We start from the raw sequence: 19,981 nt of genomic DNA, 5'->3' as shown, positions 1-19,981 counted from the left end.
TAAATGTGAATTTTATCGCTCTGTGTTGTAGTTGGTGGACTCGATCCCTTGTGGGTGGCATCTCCAACTAGTTTGGCCATGCTGTGGCATTTGCTCGTGCCCTGTGCACTGCTGGAAGTCAAGACAAGCTCCCATTGCCCTGCTACTGCACACCACGGGTCAGAAAGGCTCTTCCACCGAGCACCCAATCCATCCCTCCAGCACGGGCAGAGAACAGCTTTCGTTGCTGACCTCGGCAGCACATTTGTCCACCTCCTTTTCCTCCGGAGAAAATACACTCTGTTTCTCCCCTTAACTCACCAGGTCTCCTTTGCTAGCCTCTCGTTGTACTCGTGAAGAGAACTGCTGCAGTTTATCAGTGATACAGGATCCTAGATTATCAAATCCTGTCTCATCCAGCTCAAATTTACAACATTTCGTAATTCTACTGACAGATTCCCTTAAGAACAAGGTGTGTTCTTAAGGGATGAAACTGGCCCCTAAACCTAATTCAAGATCTGGGACCACCAACAAGTGAGACAGGTCCTGTCTTTATTAGATAGCTTGTTTGTTAAAACTTAGGCATCTTGGACAAGCATATCAGCTGAAATACTTTTTCTTTACATCGGTTTTGCCAGCCTCTAATTTTGCTTGCAATATACAGCTTGCAGATTGAGCCATCCGCAGTCCATGTTCTGTGATCAAATCTGAATGTATGCTTTGTCTCTATTTATTAATTTTTAATATCCAATATTAGGCTTACGCTTTCCTGTACGTTATCCACTGCATGGCTCCGCTCATCGTTCTTGTTGTAATTCTGGATTGCTTCAGTGTATGTCCTAAGGAAAGTATCCTTGATCTATGACAGTGAGGAAAAAAACAGTCCATGTGAGCAACGAAAAGTGTAACATCTGAAAGTTTTTGCAGGAAGCAAATGCATACCTTGGCACCCAAATTAGCCCTTCCCACTAAGTGTGTTTGCAGAGCTGGCAGAGCTCCCTCTTAACTGTCAGGGGTCATTGATGCCATTTTTCAGGTGGGGTCTATCAGATATAGAAAGAAAACTACCCTGGCAAACTGCTGTATTTAAAAAAAAACCAGAAATTTACTTAACCTATAAGAAAGAGATCCTTTGATGCTTCTTCCCCAAACACTTGGTTCCAGCACTAAGTCTGAAGGAGACTGTGTGCTACTCTCTGCTCATGGACGCCTGGTGGGAGCTGAAGCTTGTGCAAATATCTTGGTGACAGAAGCCATTGGCATCAAAAGAAGACATGAATCCCCCGACCAGGTGGCAGCCTTGTCTCCAGCACCAAAGGTGTTTGGGTAAAGAACAAGAGGTCTCTCAGCTGCAGAAGGTCAGGCACATCATGGGGAAAGGCACTTTGGCTGGGTGGCAGAGGGGCTGGGTAGCAGATGATTTGGGCAACCCACATGGTTGTGACCTTCACAAGAGACTCCCTTTCCCAAAAGGGAGCAGCAGCCTGACACTGAGGCTGCTGCAGGTTAGGCCAGATGGAATGGCAGTCCTCAGCAGATGGACAGGTATTTCAGGATCAAATTAAAAACCATCCACCACTCACAAGGGTAGACACCAGAAAAGCCCATAGCAAGGGAAATCCCATGACAAAAGAGGAGACTAGAAAACCAGTTAATACAAAGAGAAGAGAGAAGGAGGGTCTCTGGGGTTGTCCTGGTTCAGCACTAGTGGCATATAGGCCCATGGACTTAAAGTCAGAGACAGACCCAATTACAGTGGATAAAGCAGAAGTGCTACTACAAATCTTGACCATCATGCTTTTTAAAAGCTTCTTCCTGTCCCAGTTTCCTGCCTCACTGTATTTCTAATCTCTCCTTATTCTCAGGATAGAAACAAAATCCCATCCACCCCTGCCCTGCCCTGCCCAAAAAAAAAAAAAGGAAAAGATTGACAAAACATCAAGTCTGGTCTGATGCAGAATTGCTTTCTGCCTTATATAAACAAGTACTTGCCTGGCTGAAGAAGCTGTGTTTAAGAAAAACATTTAATCTATTTTGCAGCCCTCAGCATATATAAAAGAATAAAGAAGATATTACATGATGGACACACAAAAAATTACAGCTCCAGAGTAAATTATCAGGCAGCTGAGTCCAAGAGCTTTGGCTAAATCCCTTCATTTGGAATCACATCAGTTTTTAAGAGCTGTACATGTTATTGTTGTACATCAGCCGCATCCCTGGAGATGCATATGGAGCTGCCGAGCTCAGCGACCTACACATTCTCCACGCTCCAGAGAACTTCTCAGCAGCTCCTGCCCAGGGAGGCACTGCCATATGCAAACTCATCACATTTCCACCTACCTCGTGGCGAAACACAAACCCTGAAATGCCAGCCACTAGCTCAGCCAGGAACACCAGGGACAAGAACATGGCATACTGAAAAGGAAGGAGGCAAGAGAAGTCAGAAAGTGACGCACTTTTGTCTCATCACAGATACTGCTCAGTTACCACATAAATTTAACTTTCCACTCTAGACACCCTTTAAAGATGTTAAGAAACCAAAGGACTTTTGGAGGTGATACACAGGTTATTGCTTGAATATATTATATGTGTATATATATAACTCACAAATTATACATATTGTCTAATTACTGGCTTTTCTGACATCTCTGTTCTCACATTTCTTAGCATTCTCATACAAATTAAAACACACTCACATGCCAGAGATGGATCCAAGTCACTCAGGTTTGATCTTGCAATAAGGAATACAAACAGACCCTTCATGTTTGCATGGCACTCTGCTAAAGTAAATAGGCTTCTCCAGGTGTTTCGGTTCACGTCTATCTGCCTCACTGCTAGACCGGGATTTGCTGCCCAATTCTTGAAGTTTCTCCAGTGAATGAACTGAACCACAGACTTCACTGGAAATATTCTCGCACTAATACTAGCCAGATGCCTCACACACTTTGCTGAGCCAAGGCCCACATTTGGCTTTAGGAGCAGCACTTGGATCCAGAGCTAAAAAAACTGAAAACAGAGCTTTCAGTGTAGACAATCATGAACTATTCGTACTGGGTTTGCGTGGCAGGGTTTTGGTAGCGGACAGGCCTACAGGGGTGGTTTCTGTAGGAAGCTGCCAGAAGCTTCCCCTATGTCTGACAGAGCCAATGTCAGCTGACTCCAAGATGGACCCACCACTGGCCAAGGCAAGCCCATCAGTGATGGTGGTAGCACCTCTGTGATAATACATTTAAGAAGGAGGGAAAAAACTACCGCACAACAGCAGCTGGGAGAGAGGAGTGAGAGCATGTGAGAGAAACAACCCTGCAGAGACCAAGGTCAGTGCAGAAGGAGGGGGAGGAGGTGCTCCAAGCGCAGAGCAGAGATTCCCTTGCAGCCCGTGGTGAAGACCATGGTGAGGCAGGCTGTCCCCCTGCAGCCCATGGAGGTTAATGGTGGAGCATATATCCACCTGCATCCCAAAGAGGAACCCACGCTGGGGCAGGCGGATGCCTGAAGGGGGCTGTGACCCAGTGGGAAACCCATGCTGGAGCAAGTTCCTGGCAGGACCTGTGGAACCATGGAGAGAAGAGCCCACGCTGGAGCAGGTTTGCCAGCAGGACTTGTGATCCCATGGGGACCCACGCTGGAGCAGAGGAAGAGTGTTAGGAGTCCTCGCCCTGAGGAGGAAGGAGCAGCAGAAACAATAGCCGATGAACTGACCGCAACCCACATTTCCTGTTCCCCTGCACCACTCAGGGGCAGCAGGTAGAGAAATTGGGAATGAAGTTAAGCCTGGGAAGAAGGGAGTGTGTGGGAAGGTGTTTTAAGATTTAGTTTTTATTTTTCATTATCCTACTCTGATTTGATTGGTAATAAATTAAACTAATTTCTCCAAGTTGGGCCTGTTTTGTCCATGATGGTAACTGCTAATGATCTCTCTCTGTTCTTATCTTGACCCATGAGCCTTTTGTTATATTTTCTTTCCCCTGCCCGGATGAGGAGAGGAGTGATAGAGTAGCTTTGGTGGGCACCTGGCATCCAGCCTGGGTCAATCCACCACGCTATTAAAAATACATCTAAGCAGAAATAAAGAAGGTAAAGAAAAAAATGCGAAGTGGGATGGTAAAATTTGAAGTTGGGGCTTAATGTTCTGGAGGAAAAATTACCTTTTTTTCTCCACGTGATAAATAACAGTTAACAAAAAAAAGGAAACACTTTAAATTAAATTCAGTCCTAGCAGGATTTAGTTGAAAGAGAGAAATTTATTTTTAACGGAAGTTTGTTGAAGAAGGGAGGACAATAGTGAAAACAGAACTAGAAAAATCATTCTTTCCAATTAATGCAGCTGTCAAATCACTGCCTGTATTCCGGTGGGGAGAGAAAGTTAGTTTTGAAATATTTCTTACGTGTGCAATGAAAATAAAACCACGCGCTTCTAACAGCACATGCCATTGTTAGTGACATACCTTTAAAAAACTTACATGACTTACAGAGCAACTAGCAGAACCTGATTTCCTATGGATTTATATAATCATTCACCTTTATATCTTTCCCATCTGGACTGCAGTAACCGACAACCCTCTACACGCACCCTGACAGCACATCACCAGCAAGAGACAGCAGCAGCACACCTACAACAGCATTAGGTACGTGCCAACTGGCCACCAGCATACATCTGCTGGCTGATCTGCAGCTGCTACCTCACCCCTACTGTGCCATCAATTGAGGAAATTGACTCTCTTTAAGATGTCCTTTTTTAAAATCCAGTTCAAATTGGAGAAGAATAGTCCCATCTCCTTAGAAAATCAGCCCCAAAATGTAGCAGGAGATGCTTTGTACTGCCAAGCCCTCTACCACTATCTCAGTGCTTCACAAGTGCTATTTCCACCTTTCAAATCATTACACAGGTAGGATTTTGCTCCTGAATATTCCTAGAAACAGTTTATCATACAGGTTTGCTTAATGTATAGTTCCTTTGCATTTTAAGGTGGGCTGGAAAACTCAGAACAGAGGAACTTATAGGGACAGAAGTTAAACTGGACTGAGAGACCTCTGCTGTGTACCTTGAGTCCATACTGCTTTTGAGATGAGGACAAACATAGTGTATAGAGCTTTGTCTTCTGGGTTTAACTTGTTTTATTCTAGTGAGTGTAAGGAGAAAAAGAAAGGCCGGTGTGCTTTTAGAAGGTACCAAGATTTTTTTTCCATAGGTTTCATGTCAGAGTAATTAAAATGAACCCTTTAAAATATACTTTCAATGAATTTCAAATTTATGATACTTTGGCATTTTAAAGATCCTATCATCTGGTTCACAAGAAAAACAGAACGATTGAAGAATTACTCACAGAGTAATCAGCAGCTTCTCACCCTGCTCCCAACCACACATGGGCCTGTCCGCTGTGCCGTAGCAAAATTCATTCATATTCAGTCAACAATTGGTTTTGGCAAAGACTTTTTTTCCCTTCTTTGTCCAAAAGACACATGTGTTGAACATTAAGATCAATAAATTCTAGCTTATGTGCCTAAAAAAACCACGTTAACATCTGGTGAAGCTTGGCAGGGGGGGGGGGGGGGGGAATCCCAATACATCAACAAAACCTCTTCCCCTCTTGCTTAAGACACTTCGGCACACTTACCAGTTTCAGCATCCATGGGCTGCCACGACAAGTGGCAAAGCAGCCGAAAAGCCCGAAGACAATGATTGTAGTACCCGTTCCAATAAGCACGTAGGGGGCATTGGTGGAGTTCTCAGCAATGAGAGAGATGTACGTGCCAAGGGTGAGCTTGCCCCAGACGCCGACTGCAAGAAGGATAACGCCTGTGATCTGCAAAGCAAGAGGAGAAAGCTGTCAGGAGCTACCAGGGAAGACATCCAAATTCAATACACAGTGATCCTGAAGAGACTCATTGGTGCTGTTGTGTTGGCAGAAGAAAGCCTCAAGACTTTTACTAACTCCAGACAGATGGACAGAGAAAATTAATTTCCAGCATCTGGAGATGTTACATTAAGACTGCCACTGGAGGACAAACATCTAGGACTAATCACCGTGAAGCTGACGATTGCCAAGGGAGGATGCAGTGTACCACCTGCAGGAACAGGCTCTCTGCTCCTACAGCACACTGAGAGAGGTGGCCAACTCCATCACTCTTGCCAAAAAGCCAACAGTAACTGCTGCCACCTCACACCTCCTGAGTTTTGCCACAAAAACTGCCTGAACCACAAAATCCTGCTGCTTCACATCCCGTTCTTAATGCCAAATTTTCAGGAACATGAGCACCCCTTGCAGTGCATTACTCTGGCAAGTGAGCCTTCCCCAGGCTATAGAGCAAGAGACAGCCCTGGCTGCACAGAAGCTTTCCCCCCTGACACAGGGTGGGAGGACACCAGTGGGCCCTGGGAGCACCCAGCCTCTTGCCTGAGATGCGCAAGCAGAGGCTGCCATGCCGCAGGGCAGCCAGGGCACGCAAGCTCCCAGCACCAGCAGGGATGTGGGGGAAGCCCATGGTGTGCCATATGCTGACATCGAGCAGCGGCCACAACAGTGATGACGCCTGCACCATCTGCTGATCATCGCTCGATGCCAAGACTGTACACACGTAACTCATTCCCACAGTGTGGCCAAAGGTGTGATGTGAAAGGGCCCATCCTGAGTGCCAGCTCAGCAAACACTTCCCAAATTCCCCCAAAACTTCTTACTAGCTCTTCCAGGCCACTGTCGAGGGGCAGGAGCAGAAGAAATGTCCTGACAGTTTTCTTTGGTTCACTTTCCAAATCTTCTCTTGTGAACATCTTTATACTGCTGTGAAATCTTGAAATTCAACACTATTACACCAGGGTCACCCTGCAGCTGTTTGTGGAGGAGGATCTTTGTTCACAGTTATGTCGCACCTAAAAAATCCCAGCTGAGCTACGTTGTAAGATCTTTCAGCTACTTTTCATATAGGTTGATGTGAATTAATTCAGCGAAAGCCTTCTCGAAGGAAAAAAAGGAAAGCAGCTTTTTGGCTTTTTTACCCAAGCTGGCTCAAACAGGACTGTGCAGAGTGCACCCCGTCACTGCCTTGCCATCATGCCTTTCCACCATCCTGCTGCTCAGCACTAGCAGGCAAAGGAGCCCATCCTCTGCTCAACCTATGTCTGCGGCAGTGGCAGCAAGTGCTGCTCTGGTGCAGCACTTCTCCCTCTCCGGAGAGGGAACTGCGTTCAGCAGAGCTGCTGAATAATCAGAGCCACCTAAGGAAAACACCAGGAGGAGGGAGGATACAAAACAGATGCTCTGAAGAAAGATACAGGGGGAGGGATGCAGGGGAAGAAAAGAAGCCACAAAAAGAGAGCAGACCAGACAGACAGACAAAAGCAAATTAGTGCGTCCTCAGAGACAGGAGATCCTTTCTATACCAGAGAGAAAATAATCTCACCTGGCAATTTTGACACTTCCTAGCTCATCCCCTTCCTTCCCTCACACCTCCCAGAGCTGTAGAGAAGACATGCCCCCACCTGGCTCCTACTCAGAGCAGAGTGCAGCACTGCCAGAGAAACGCATCACATCCCTCTGTCTCCCTAAGCCTCCCCTCTCCCCGTGACTGGCCACAACAGGCATCGGCATTTCTGTCACACCTTTGGGACAGGATTAGCAGAGATTTCTGCTCTCCTGCCCACAGTGGCTATAGGAATAAATCCAGCTCCTGTTCATCTTTCAGTGCAACTGTGTGAAAAGTGCTGATTCCTTGCTCTTGTACCACACCAGCTAACAGCCGAATGTCAAAAAAATCACCAAGTAGCTCACCCACCCACAGGCATCAAACGCCTCTGCTGAATCTGGTCCCATCCACACACAACACTATCCTCACCTCTCTCCCTCTTCTCCCTAACAAAAGCTTTTCCAGAGGCTGCAGACTAATCGGCAAATTGGAAATCTGAAGAACAACTTCTGGTTTCTTGCCTCCAGTTCGACAAAGGGCTGGTTTCTGTGCCTGAGCTGCTGAAAGTTTTACCACTGTCCTCAGGGAGACATAAAAGCAGCCTTCAGTGCCAAAACAAGCCAGCAGCTTCACATTTGAAAGAGAACTCAAGCCCTGTAATAAAAAGCATTTTTAGTCAGCTGTTTGAAACAATTAGTAACCCTTTACTGTGTGTTTTAAGAGTTTGTTTTCCCCCTGTCTCAGGGGGACCTATCCAATTTATGGTACATGCAGACTTTGGAAAAAAGAAGCAAAGCCTCTCAGTGGTTTATTCCCCTTCTGCTTCTTAATAGAGCTCTGATTTACACAGATTTAAGGAAGTCCCTCAGTTCATGGGGAGCTCTAAACCCCCAGCAAGCTTGGCACTGTGCAGAGGAGATGGGATGTTTCCACAAAGACGTGCTGCAGATGCACCCTGGGCTGCAGCAGCGCTGGCTGGAATTTTCTTGTGAGGAGGAAAACCCAGAAGACTTTCCTGCAAACGTTTTCATGACCTTTATTTAACAGAGCATGAGCAACGATATGACTAATGCTCACCTCCACCCAAAGGCAAACCTTTTTTCCTTATTTTCAAGACACACTTTTTATCCCTATCTCTCTGCTCCATCATGCAACCAAGGGAACGACCAATGTACTGGCCTCTGGTTTGGTTTGGGTTTTAGGTTTGTTTTCTATAAAAGCAGGAGGGACAAGGGCAGATGGAAGACCAGGATAGCGCTGGCCTGAAAACAAGGCAGCAGAAATACACACAACTGCTGCCACTCACTATCACTACACGCGTCTTCTCCTACTCTACCTCTCGCACCAACAGGCTGTGGAATGGAGCCCTGTATGGTTGTACCTGATTAATGAAACAATTCCTTCATTTGACTGAAACCACCACACCAGCCTAATTCTGTGCCCAGTGGGACCTGTGGGTCAGGCCCAATAGGTGACATGGGCCCATTCGCATCTGCAAGGCCTAAAAGGAAACTCAGAGCACCTCCTGTAATGCACAGTCTCTCCCCAGTCTTCCCCACTCCCTTCCCACTGTAATGTTTCCCTTCAGACCATGATCCTATAGTTCAGTGGCAGAATTGAAAATGACTAGGAAATCATCAAGATAAGCAGTGGCAAATAGATGTATGGATGTGATCAACACATCTTCTCCTGGAGACATACAAAATATTTCAGATATCCTGGCAGGCAGAGGAGAGCGACCACAAGTCTTTTGACTTTTAGAGCCCCCCTGAGCCAAGATTCACTATCCAGAGCAGCTTCATTTATAAACAACTACAACACCTGGCACACACCAAGCAAGAGAGCAGCAGTCTCACTCCACCAGTGGGCTTCTACAGCAATCCTGGCCTTTGCATGGCTTCTCCAAGAATTAAGATTTGTCCTGGCAATGGTATGACAACTACAGCCTGTGCTAAAAGGGGGGGCACAAGCCGACCCCAGCTCCTCAGCAGACACAGAAGAAATGAACTGGCAGCTGCAGAGCCTGTGATGCCCCAAATGAGATATCTGGAGTGGTACAGAAAAACAAGCATTAGCAAAGTCGAAAAAAAAATAAAGTTTGCTTCTAAAAAGCAACTACAGGAGAAATCCTGCTGAAATGCAAGGAGCTGAGGGAGAACCATCAGTAGCTGCTCTTTGGAGGGCCAGGACCCCATTCCCCCCACAGCCCCCAGGAGGAAGAAGGGTCAGAGCTGCCTCTCTGAGCCTCGGCCCCATTTTACGCAACGCCAGCAGGCATGTGAAACATGCCTTCAGCGCTTCCAGATGTAAACCTCACAGCATGGATGGAAAAACAGAATCTGTGATATTATATGACGAGGTTATCCAGCTTTTTGTGCGGTCCTGCCCTCTGGTGCGATTAAGGGAAAGCAAAAGAGAAAAAAACCCACAAAATAGCAAGTTTCAAGGCCTGTCACAAACATACCCAATGCTTTGATCCAGAAAAGAGCTCTGAAGTTTTCCTTGGACTTCATACAAACCTTGGTTTAAGCAGTAACAGCCCACACCTGGATAAAACAGTCAAAGCACACAGCCATCCCCAATCAAACAACATCATTAGAAAGAGATTCGTGCCAGCAGCCAGGGCAGGCCTGCTTTATCCTTGCCCAGGGCCAGTGCCTACTGCCGTAACACACCCCAGAAACCTGGACAGGTTTCGTGTCCACAAATGGGTCTGCAAGCAGTTTGTGCTGGCTTTTGTCCTCTCTTTTTAACCCTTGCAAGCCGTCCCGCCTCTCACACTATTTTGATGGACGCTCCCTTTCTGCACGTGTTTCCAGGGCAAGCGCTTCATTTTGCCTCCTGACATATGGCGCTCTCCCTCCAGCCTCGCACGTGGCTGCTGTCCACCCAGCGAGGAAACATCCCAGCCCCAAAAGCCTCGTGCCCTGCCTGAAGCACTCCCCGTCCCCAACACCCACAACAGCACCTCCTGCTAGCAGCCACCACCAAAGCAGTTCTTATTTTGCTTTAGGTGCCTGCCCTACTACCAGCGTTGCTGTAATGCTGCTCGAGCATAAGGGCAACCCTTTTTGACATGGGGGCTGAGAGCCCCAGGGCTGCTCCTGTCCCCTGCCAGCACAGCACATCACCAGATCGGGCAGCGCAGCTGTCTTCTCCTGCTTGCCCCTGGGTGGGAGAAGGGGCTGTCTCAGCAGAGCAGAAGTTTGCAAGTTACTGATACCTCCTCCAAGCACGTGGGTTGAGACATGCCAAACTGAGGGAAGCTGAGAAAATGAATACACACCGTGATACATTGTTACTGCACCGACCTTTCAAGACCAGCAACCTCGAATTGCTTTTTGGGACCAGGAAAAAAAAAAAAAAAAAAACCAAAACCAACACAAAACCTGACCCTGCAACTTCAGAGTTTTTTCCTGTGCTTTCTCCAGCCTTCAACATTATTAGAAAGCTATTTCATCCTGAATTTCATCAAAGGTAGATCATGTCTTCCTTACAAAAATTTATTGTGGTGGAAGCCCCTAGACTCACGTTTCCTCAGCCAGGAAACCCAAGACACAGCATTCAATAAAACATTATTAGGCTTGCCCTTCATTTAGGACAAACATTTTAAAGGTTAAAAAAAACCCCAATGTAGGAGACATCCAAGTAGGGCAAGGATTGTAAAGACTACACACAACCAGAAATTGCATTGTTTAGCACTAGCAGGTCTCACATTTCATTGCATCTGAACTCAGGCTCAGCAAACAGACCCCAGAAACCCTTGACTGATGAGATGACAGGAAATGAAGCAGGTATGACACCTGGCCATCTTTTAAGAAAAATTCCACATTCCCATGGAGTGTTTTAATCTAGATGAATTGGCATGTTCTGGCTTAAAAATAAAAAATAAAAAAAAAAAAAAAAGAAAAAATTCTGGGAAAAAACTCCCAACCAGCTCTATCCCTTGCTTTGGCCATGTGCATCATGCACAAACCTCACTGGCCTTCCCACCACTGTTATGCTTCCCTGCTTCTTCCCAGCTAACATCTCTGTGTCTCTCACATTTACTCTGTGTATCACACATTTACTCTCACATCTGAATGAATTGGGGATTGTCAGTAGGACAGCAAGACTGCACGTGGGCCACCAAAGCATCTCTCCTTGCCTTGTCCTGCCTCTCCTCAAGCACAGTATCACAGACACATTCTACCAGTCACCAATTTCAGTCAAAGGCAGGATTTCTAGCTTTTTTGCCTTCCTTCAGCACTAGTACATATATTTCCAATGTTATCTGCAGTATTGACCCCAGTTCTGGAGCTGATTTGATGTGGTGAAAAAGTTAACACGCTACAGGCAGGCAGAAATACGACTAAACTGAATGTTAGGTCTAGCTTCACGTGTTCAATAAACCATCTGCTTTTAAGAGACACATAGAAAAAGATATGGCCAACAATGTTAACACAAGGGTATGTGCTGCAGCTTTATAGGAGTCAGGGAGAGTGATACTCTGATCAGCGCTGGGCATTGCTGAAATCAGAACTAATGCTAAACACTCACAGTTGCTCAATAAAGGGCAACAGAAAAATGTCTACGAATTACTTCTTTTAATAGTGCTGGAACAAAGATAAAACTATCAACCTCCTCCTTCTGGGTAACAGCGACAAAATATGTAAATAAGAGAAGAGGATTCAGAGAATAACTTTAGAAAGTGCACTATCTTTAGTTCTGTCAGAATTAGGCAGGAAAACACTACGTACTGCTTTAAACTGAATGCACACTACATCCTAATTGAATCTGTTGTCTTCATACCCCAAATCTCACAGAGCATTGGTAGCATGGTATAAAGGGAGCCGCTGCCTTAAACTGAGATAGGAAATATGAAAGCTACTACATCTTTCATCCACAGAGATTCAAGAGACCCAAATACAGAGGAACTAATTTATATGCAGGGCTTCCATATGGAACATTTAATGTTTATCATTTACAGAGGTGAAGATAAATGTGCAGCAGTAATTGCTAGTTTATTTGTCTACATAATTCATGTCCTCCTCTTCATTACAGATGTCAACTATTTTGATTCCTAAGCTCTGGCAAAATAAAACTTGGAACCCAATCCTTGTTGATACGGAGCACACAGCAATCCCTACTCCTTCCAAAAGCAGTGGGAAGAGCTCAGCATTTTCCTGGACTGCTTCTTTATCCACAGAACTGAGATGCAGGAGGGCAGCTTCACTAATCAGAATCTCACTGTAGGCATCATTTTTCTATTTCATGTCATATTTGCAACCTTGCTAAATAAGTGTAAAATATGTGCAACTTAAAAAGAGATCCAAAGTGGCAGCACAGAGTCAGATGCAAGGAAAATACCCATGTTGCTGATATTTTCAGCTCCTTGATTCCAATACTTCCTTTTCCAAACACCAGCCTCCCTGCATTTTGGCAGAGGTACGCTGTCTCTGCACAGCTCTACTGCAATCTTCTCCTCAAACAGGCTAGAGAAAGTCTTTACATAACATGGATGAAGCCAGGGGAAGGCAGACAAGAACTAATGCAATCCATCTTGGATGAAGCTGAAAGGTCTAGCAATAGGTTTAGCAGGCTGTGAGGAAACGAAAGAGGACCAAGGCACACACCTAATTAGATCTACCAGACATTTCCCCAAAGGAGGGAAAATTTTTCATGAAGAAAACAGTCGACCTTGACAGCATCCAGAACAAATCCTGCATTAAAAGCATGTCCAGAGAGGCTTAAAAATAACTGGCCTACCTCTGAAAATTTCATAACTTTCCCAAAATAGGCAAGGGATCACATTCAAAATGTTCTTGCTTTACAGCCTGCCAAGCAGTGGGAGTGGCTGGCTTCGAATCTTATCCTGCTTCAGCCTCTGGGCTCTCATCAGGCAGGCAGGCAACTAAACTAAACATAAATCTTGCTTTGAGCTTCAATGTCAGCTCTTCACAGGCAGGAGCAAAGCAATAACAAAAGATGTGACGCAACATAGAGATGCATGTAAGCCAGCAAGACAGCTGAATTCTCTATTCTCGCATCTGGGGATCTTGACTACACCTACAAAACCAACTCAGGTTACCTTTTGCACAGGATCGACCTCTGCTGGAGCTAATAAGAAATGAAGATGTTGTGAGCTGTATCTTTGGAAAGCGGCAACGCTTTCACGTCCTTACCTCCCCTTTGGAAAAAAAAAATAAAATCATGCCCATTGACAGAAAAAAGTCAAACACAAAACCACCACCAAAGTTGTAGTCCCCAGTGGTGCTGCCTAGTATTTCCACTAAAAATGAAGATGCTTTAGAAAAAAAAAAGAAATTCTGATGATACACAGAAACAAATGTTTCTGGTAAAACTTCCTTGTCTGTTTTTAAAATCTACTATAATTATACTCTACTCAGTGAAGACTCTACTCAAAAAAAAGTTGCAAGCCAACTAATAACCATTTCCAGACCATCTGAAAACTGACAGTCAGTCTGTACATGTCACTATGTTAGGACAAAACATCTTCAGTGGCCATTCTTGTATATAACTGCTCTAGCGCAGAAGTCCCTGACTTCACCATTTCTTAATACACCCCCTGGTACCTCACATGACAATTTTTTGTCTCCCTGCTCTTCTAACACAGGGCCGTCCCTCCTTTTCCTTTCCTTTCCTGACAGAGTTTCGCATTTAAATAATTTCTTCCTAAGAAAATCCAGCCAAAAGGATGTAAAGAAAAAATACCATAAGATTAATTTGCTAGATTACATCCCTCTCTGTGATTCATGGCCTGTCTCACCTGGGTAGGCTGCAACTCTTTGGGCTCAGGGTTGCTTCTTGCTATTGCATGTGCAGGATGTCCAGCACAACGGGTCTTGCTTCATCCTTTCCCCTCTGCAATCTATTTGAGTTATGATCTCTGTTGCTCAGCATCCATCTAGTACTAGCTGCTGTCACAAAATTGATTATCCACCACATCTCTTGCTGTTTCCATCCAAAACTGCGATTCCTATGTATTAAAACTACTGGCCCATGCCCTCCCTGCAGAAACCGTCATGAGGGATACCAACCCGTGCAAACTACGGCCACAGGGCTGCTGCCTCTGCTCTCATGTCACCACCAACTCAGAGCTGAGTATCTAGTGCACCTGAGTCAGGGAACAGCCACCAAATTTGCCCTGAAATACAGTGGTGGAGATTTTGATTAGACACTGATGTCAAGCTTATCAACCTGTTTTTGCACAGGTACTTTCTGTAAGTAGACTACTATCCTCTTTCCTTTCCAACAACAATTTTAAGGTTCAGTGCTTTTCCTTGCTGGGACACTATGCAAGTACATGAATAGTTGTCCTGAGTAAGGTGCCACCAGATTAATGTCCTCAGAGGTCAAATTGTAGGGCTAGTAACAAAAAAAAATTATGAAAAGAAGTAAAATATTGACTCTCAGATAGATGCCACAGTGACTATTAAGTTATCGTGGAGCTGATCTGACTACTCATCAATGACTTTGCAGACAACAGAATGTGTACTTATCCTTAACTTTAACAGTGCCTCTACTAACTACGAGGAAGTAGAGTTAAATGACTGCTGATAGGAAGTGAACATTTTATATACAATCCTGCTGTTTCCCAGCACCCCCACCCATCCATTCACTAACCATACACCAAGGTTTAACAACACTTCCCATGCAGGCTAAGGCAGAAATGACAACCAGGGCTGTATCACTTATTCTGTAGGGAAAACGGGCTAAAATCACAGAGAGGTGATTGCAACCTTCTTGTTGCAACCAGGAGAAGAGGCCAATGATCGTTTAACGAATAGCAGGGAAGAAAACATCAGAGTCCTTTTGCTTGCTGCAGGACGAAGAATTGGACATGGCCTAAGAAGTCCTGAAAGCACTAACAAAGACTGCAGTGTGTGAGGGGGACACAACAGAAGAGCTTGAAAACACCCTTGCAGCGTGGCTCAAAACTAATCATTTCTTGCTAATACAGCAGCAAATACCTATTCTTATAGAATTTTGCTATAAGGAGATAATTAATTATATGCCACTTGCAGGAACATTCAGGAAGAATAATGAGATTTAGGACCTGATCTCCATCCTGAGATCATGCACATAATGAATCGTTATAATAAACAGTCATATTCTTATGGTGAAAATTCAGCTTTATTACACCTTGCACTTACAGAAAAATACTTGGAAATCTTGGTAAAATTAAGTTCATCATAAGGCTTATGCTTATGTTTATGTAAGACACTTCATTAAATGAGAGAAAATATTCTGGTTTACAGTTTAGTCACCAGTGGCTCTATTAATTGATGTCTCTTTTAAGTCAGCTGCAGACAAAAATGTGGTCATCTCTGGATAAAAATAAAATGCAAAAATACATATCTGCTGGGAATTTTCAGACCTAATTTCTTGAAACATAGTTTTAAATATGCATGACTGAACGTCTAAGGAAAAAGAACTTACAGTTTGTAGACATCAAAAGCGGCATCCCACTCTGCAAGCTAAAGCACATAATTAGAGAAAGGAGGTGCCTTCAGCACCCATCGTTAGCTTGTGGAGCACGGCTTGGAGCCCTGCGGCCATCTGCGCTTCCCGAATACTGATTCATCGCGCGTGCCACGGCTCCTACGCATGTCAATTGTGGTCACGTGTGAAGAAGTAGAAGTTGCACGGTGGTCTGTGGCCACCAGAACAAAATTCAGGCTGGTGGGCGCAAGCCTGCTTTGGGCTGAGCTTGTGGGGGCACAGGCTGTCTCCAGAGAGTGGCTGGATGGCTTCAGCTTCAACCTGCTCAGCAGCCAGAGCCTCTGCAGAGCTGCAGCCTGCATCAGGCAGGACCACGCACCTCAGGTGGGTGGCTAGTCACACGTCACCTGTTTTTCAAAGCTGTGACAGAAGTGGGACTGGGCCTCACCTCCCCTCACACACACACTTCCTCTGTTGAGCTGTGGTTAGAGACGGCAGGCAGTCATAGCCTCCCTTGTCATGAATCAGGCTCAAAGAGCTCAGTTGTCAAGGGTCAGCAGCTGGGCAAAGGCTAAGGCACAAAGTCAGGATGGAGAATGCCGCTCGAGCTTAACATTGCACCAATGGGTGTTTCACGTTCCCTGTTGCCATCCCCTTCCAAGAGGTACATAATGACTGTGGAGGCCAGCCATAGAGACGTGATGCAGCAGTGAGGCATCATCTTTGCAGCATGCGTCTGGTCAACATACCTCTGGGATGCTCTGCAAATGCTGCACCTGCACTGCTGAAACCTCATCTGCAGCTAAGCTGCCCTTTCTTTGATTTTTCTTCTGAATATCCTTCTTTCTCTATCATGTGTTTGCTCTGGAGAGGACCTAATCTGTCTGGTATTTGGCTAGCGATCTACTCTTGCTACCAAAGTTTGCTCATCCATGAACGCCGTCCAAACTCACAGCATTCAAGGAGTGTTCACCACACTGCAACTAAATTTCAGCACAGCAAAAGGCTAATGGATGGGAAAGCAGAGATAGTGTTCCTGTACACGACAAAAGGAAAAGCAAACCTTCTGGCACTCAGATTACACTAAATCAAAACCAGTCTTAATGGTTCAGACAGCCTTTGGGGTGGGAGGATTTGAAGAGAAGCAATGAAGTCACCATCTAGATTTGACATCAGGCAGAGTGTGCACAGAGGAATCCAGCCCTGGCATCCTGGGTACGGATGAACACAGAAAAGAGAGCATCCCACCTCACCAGTCACCCCGAGCTAGTGTCTGTTTCAGCAGAGAAGACTTTTGTTTACAACTGCTGCTCTCAAAGATGGCAGTGCCCACCTCTCTTTCTACTCCTCTTGGGCAGTGCAGTGACTGGTGGACGAGTACATTGCCACAGAGTTCGAGAGTCACTGTCAGGACCGATGTCCAGCAAACTACCATTCTAGACTACCGGAGGACTCTCTTTCGCAGGAGCCACATCATAGCAGAGTTGTGGCCCTCTTCAAGCTCTGCCTTTCTGCTATTCATTGATGGGCTTCAAGAGACGGAGCAATTTCCTGTGGTGACTTCTCAGTCTCAGCACTGGATTTCCAAGCTCTCCCTTCTGGTCTCAGGTGAAGAATAGGAACCCACTCCTTTGAAGACTCTGATAGTCAGACAAAGCAGCCCTGTAACAGCCTGTCCTTTAAATGAGTCAACCATTTTGTCCACGGATGACCTCAGAGCTGCTAGCACACCCTTCTCCTCCACCAGCCTGGAGAGTGGAGTGCAGCATCGCCTGCAGCCTGGCACTGCCCTGCCACACTGCTGCTCTGACACCAGGGCCACGCTCTGCCTAGGAGCTGATGGGGCTGCACGGGCACCACTGCCCTGCCCTGCCCGTGAGCACACGGGATGGCACTGGTGGTCCAGAACCGCAAGTCAACAGCTTGTCAAGGTGGATACAGACCAATCCACACCCTTTCAGCTTATTTAAACCTCCATGTTTGTTTGGCTAAACAAACCAGCAGGTCCTCCTCAAAGTTACGAGTCTCCTTTCATGTCTGAAATTTTTGGCCACCACGTGGCCTTTACTTCTGTTTACTTGCTTGTTTAACAAATATTTAGGGCAGGCTAGGCTTACTTTCTTCCAGATGTCCATCTCTTTCAGAGATGTCCTCCCCTCCTTGCCGAACTTCCATGCTTTTAAAAATGTCAAAATCTATTTTTGAGTTATTAACATGGTATTGAAAATTGCAAGTCTTCAACAAGTATAACTTTAAACACCTGCATACTCAGTTCAATACCAAGGAGAAAGCACACTCCTAACCAAAGAAATAGTGGTTGTTTTGAAGGTCTGGTATTGTATACAGCTGAGTAGAAGGAACTAACTGATCACCAGCAAACTGATATAGCCGAAGAATATTCACCTGTGGGACCTGAAAGTTTTTGGAAGCTTAAATGCAGCAGCTGTCCCTCATATTCACACTTTCAAATGCCTGCAGTAGCAATACACAGAGATGACAGAAACGTCATTTGCACAGCATAATATAGTTTAACCTCAAACTTTAAAACAGTTCTCCAATTTTACTGAGATATAAGGCTTCAAAAGACAAAAAACGCAAGAGAATCAAGACTAAATGTTTTGAAACAGGAATATCCCCTATTTAAATCCTCTGTTGTTTCTTAAATGCTCTTGTTGATTGCTTGCTTCCTAATAAATCCACGCAAAATCTAAACTTCCATAATCCTTATGTGAAGCAAGTAAAGGAAGAAAATGAAACACCCTGAAAAACAGCCTTTAGTGCTATCTACCAATGGCCATCAGACTAGCACTACGTTCAAAGTTCATTCTGGCACAAGAATGATCTAGACTTCAGTGGAAAGACTCCCTTGTACCTCAGGATGGACCAGGGTAGGGAAGACTTTCAGACAGCCTTCAATGAAGGAGTTCTGATAGTTTCAGTGTATCAGTCAGCACAGGAGTTCCTCCCTACGTGCGTAACAGTCTTCAGACACGTATCAACAAACTACAGCATCATTCTACACCCTCTTAAATCCAGGCAAATCATCAGAATTTCTTCATCTCTCAACAGGAATAAAACAAAAACCAGAACACGCAGTGAGCATACACTGTCCACGTGGTGCAGTCCATCCAGCTCTAGTGAGGAAGATGTTAACGCGTGCATCCTGAGTCAAATGTACAGAAAAAAATGTACTCTTTTGCACTAGCACATGTCGGATGACAGAAAATGTCAAAACAGATACCGTCAGAAAAGACTCTGCAAAAGTCTGAAGGGGAGTTCCTTGCAATGCAGTTTAGGAGAGGAAGCTCCTACTGTACCCATCTAACATACATGCTTAGGCAGCACGTGGAAAAACGATTCTCCATTGCATCATCACCAGCAACGTGCCCAGAGGGCAAAGGTAGCAACCAGACCTGATGGGCACACAAAAACCCTTGGGCAGATGCAGAGCAGTATCAGTCCAATTCCATCCTTAACTAGGCACTAGTCTGCTGCTGTCCATATGGCTATTATATTTCTGTAATTATGACTTTGCTGATCTTACACAGTTTCCTTCTGAATATAATGAGAGGTAGTAATGACCCACAGCAGCATGAGACCCAGTGTGATTTCTCACTTTGCTGGCTGTGGAAACTGGAGGTAAAGCAGAGCTATCGTTTTGTTTATCTGCTGGTCTTACTAAGTGAAGATTTATCAGTAAGAAAACTTGAAAAGAATTCAGAAGTGACTTACAAACTCATTAGTCACTGCACACAACAGCAGTGGTGTGAAACTCTCTCGGAACCACTTTGTATTCAAGCATCTACTCTCCTAATGTCCTTCAGAAACAGCAGAATATGGCATTGAAATGTGGGATAATAGATACGCAATGAAATTCAATAGTACCAAATTCAAGGTCGTGCTGCTGGGACCAATGCCAGAAACTTGAAGCTCCTAAATTTGAAAATAATAGTGGAGGAAAAGGATTTCTGAATGCCAGCTGACCACAGTGTTTATGAGGAACCATTCGTGGCACACACATAGAGGAAAAGGCACGTGCAACCCAGTGGTGCATTTCCAGAAGAGGTTGCGCAGGGGCTGCCACTGCAATGCAATCTGCAACGGGCATAAGACCAGTTACCCCCATTCAAGAAAGGAGAGGTGATACTGCAAC

The 19,981-nt window shown here is 45.2% G+C and overlaps 1 protein-coding gene across 1 annotated transcript in view; it reads right to left on the bottom strand.

Moving 5' to 3' along the window:
• The window catches only part of TSPAN7 (tetraspanin 7), a 99,510-nt gene that overhangs the window by 13,421 nt on the left and 66,108 nt on the right, over window positions 1-19,981 (bottom strand). Inside the window, exons 2-4 of the mRNA XM_086471313.1 lie at window positions 5,598-5,786; window positions 2,320-2,394; window positions 743-838 (exon numbers count right to left, since the gene is read on the bottom strand). Coding sequence (XP_086327439.1) covers window positions 743-838; window positions 2,320-2,394; window positions 5,598-5,786 — 360 coding nt within the window. The remainder of the gene's footprint in view (window positions 1-742; window positions 839-2,319; window positions 2,395-5,597; window positions 5,787-19,981) is intronic.

The sequence above is a fragment of the Leptosomus discolor genome, chromosome 1 (assembly GCF_034619465.1).
Source record: "Leptosomus discolor isolate bLepDis1 chromosome 1, bLepDis1.hap2, whole genome shotgun sequence".
NCBI lineage: Eukaryota > Metazoa > Chordata > Aves > Leptosomiformes > Leptosomidae > Leptosomus > Leptosomus discolor.
Note: the sequence above shows the minus strand (reverse complement) of the source record. Positions and strands in the feature narration are given on the sequence as shown.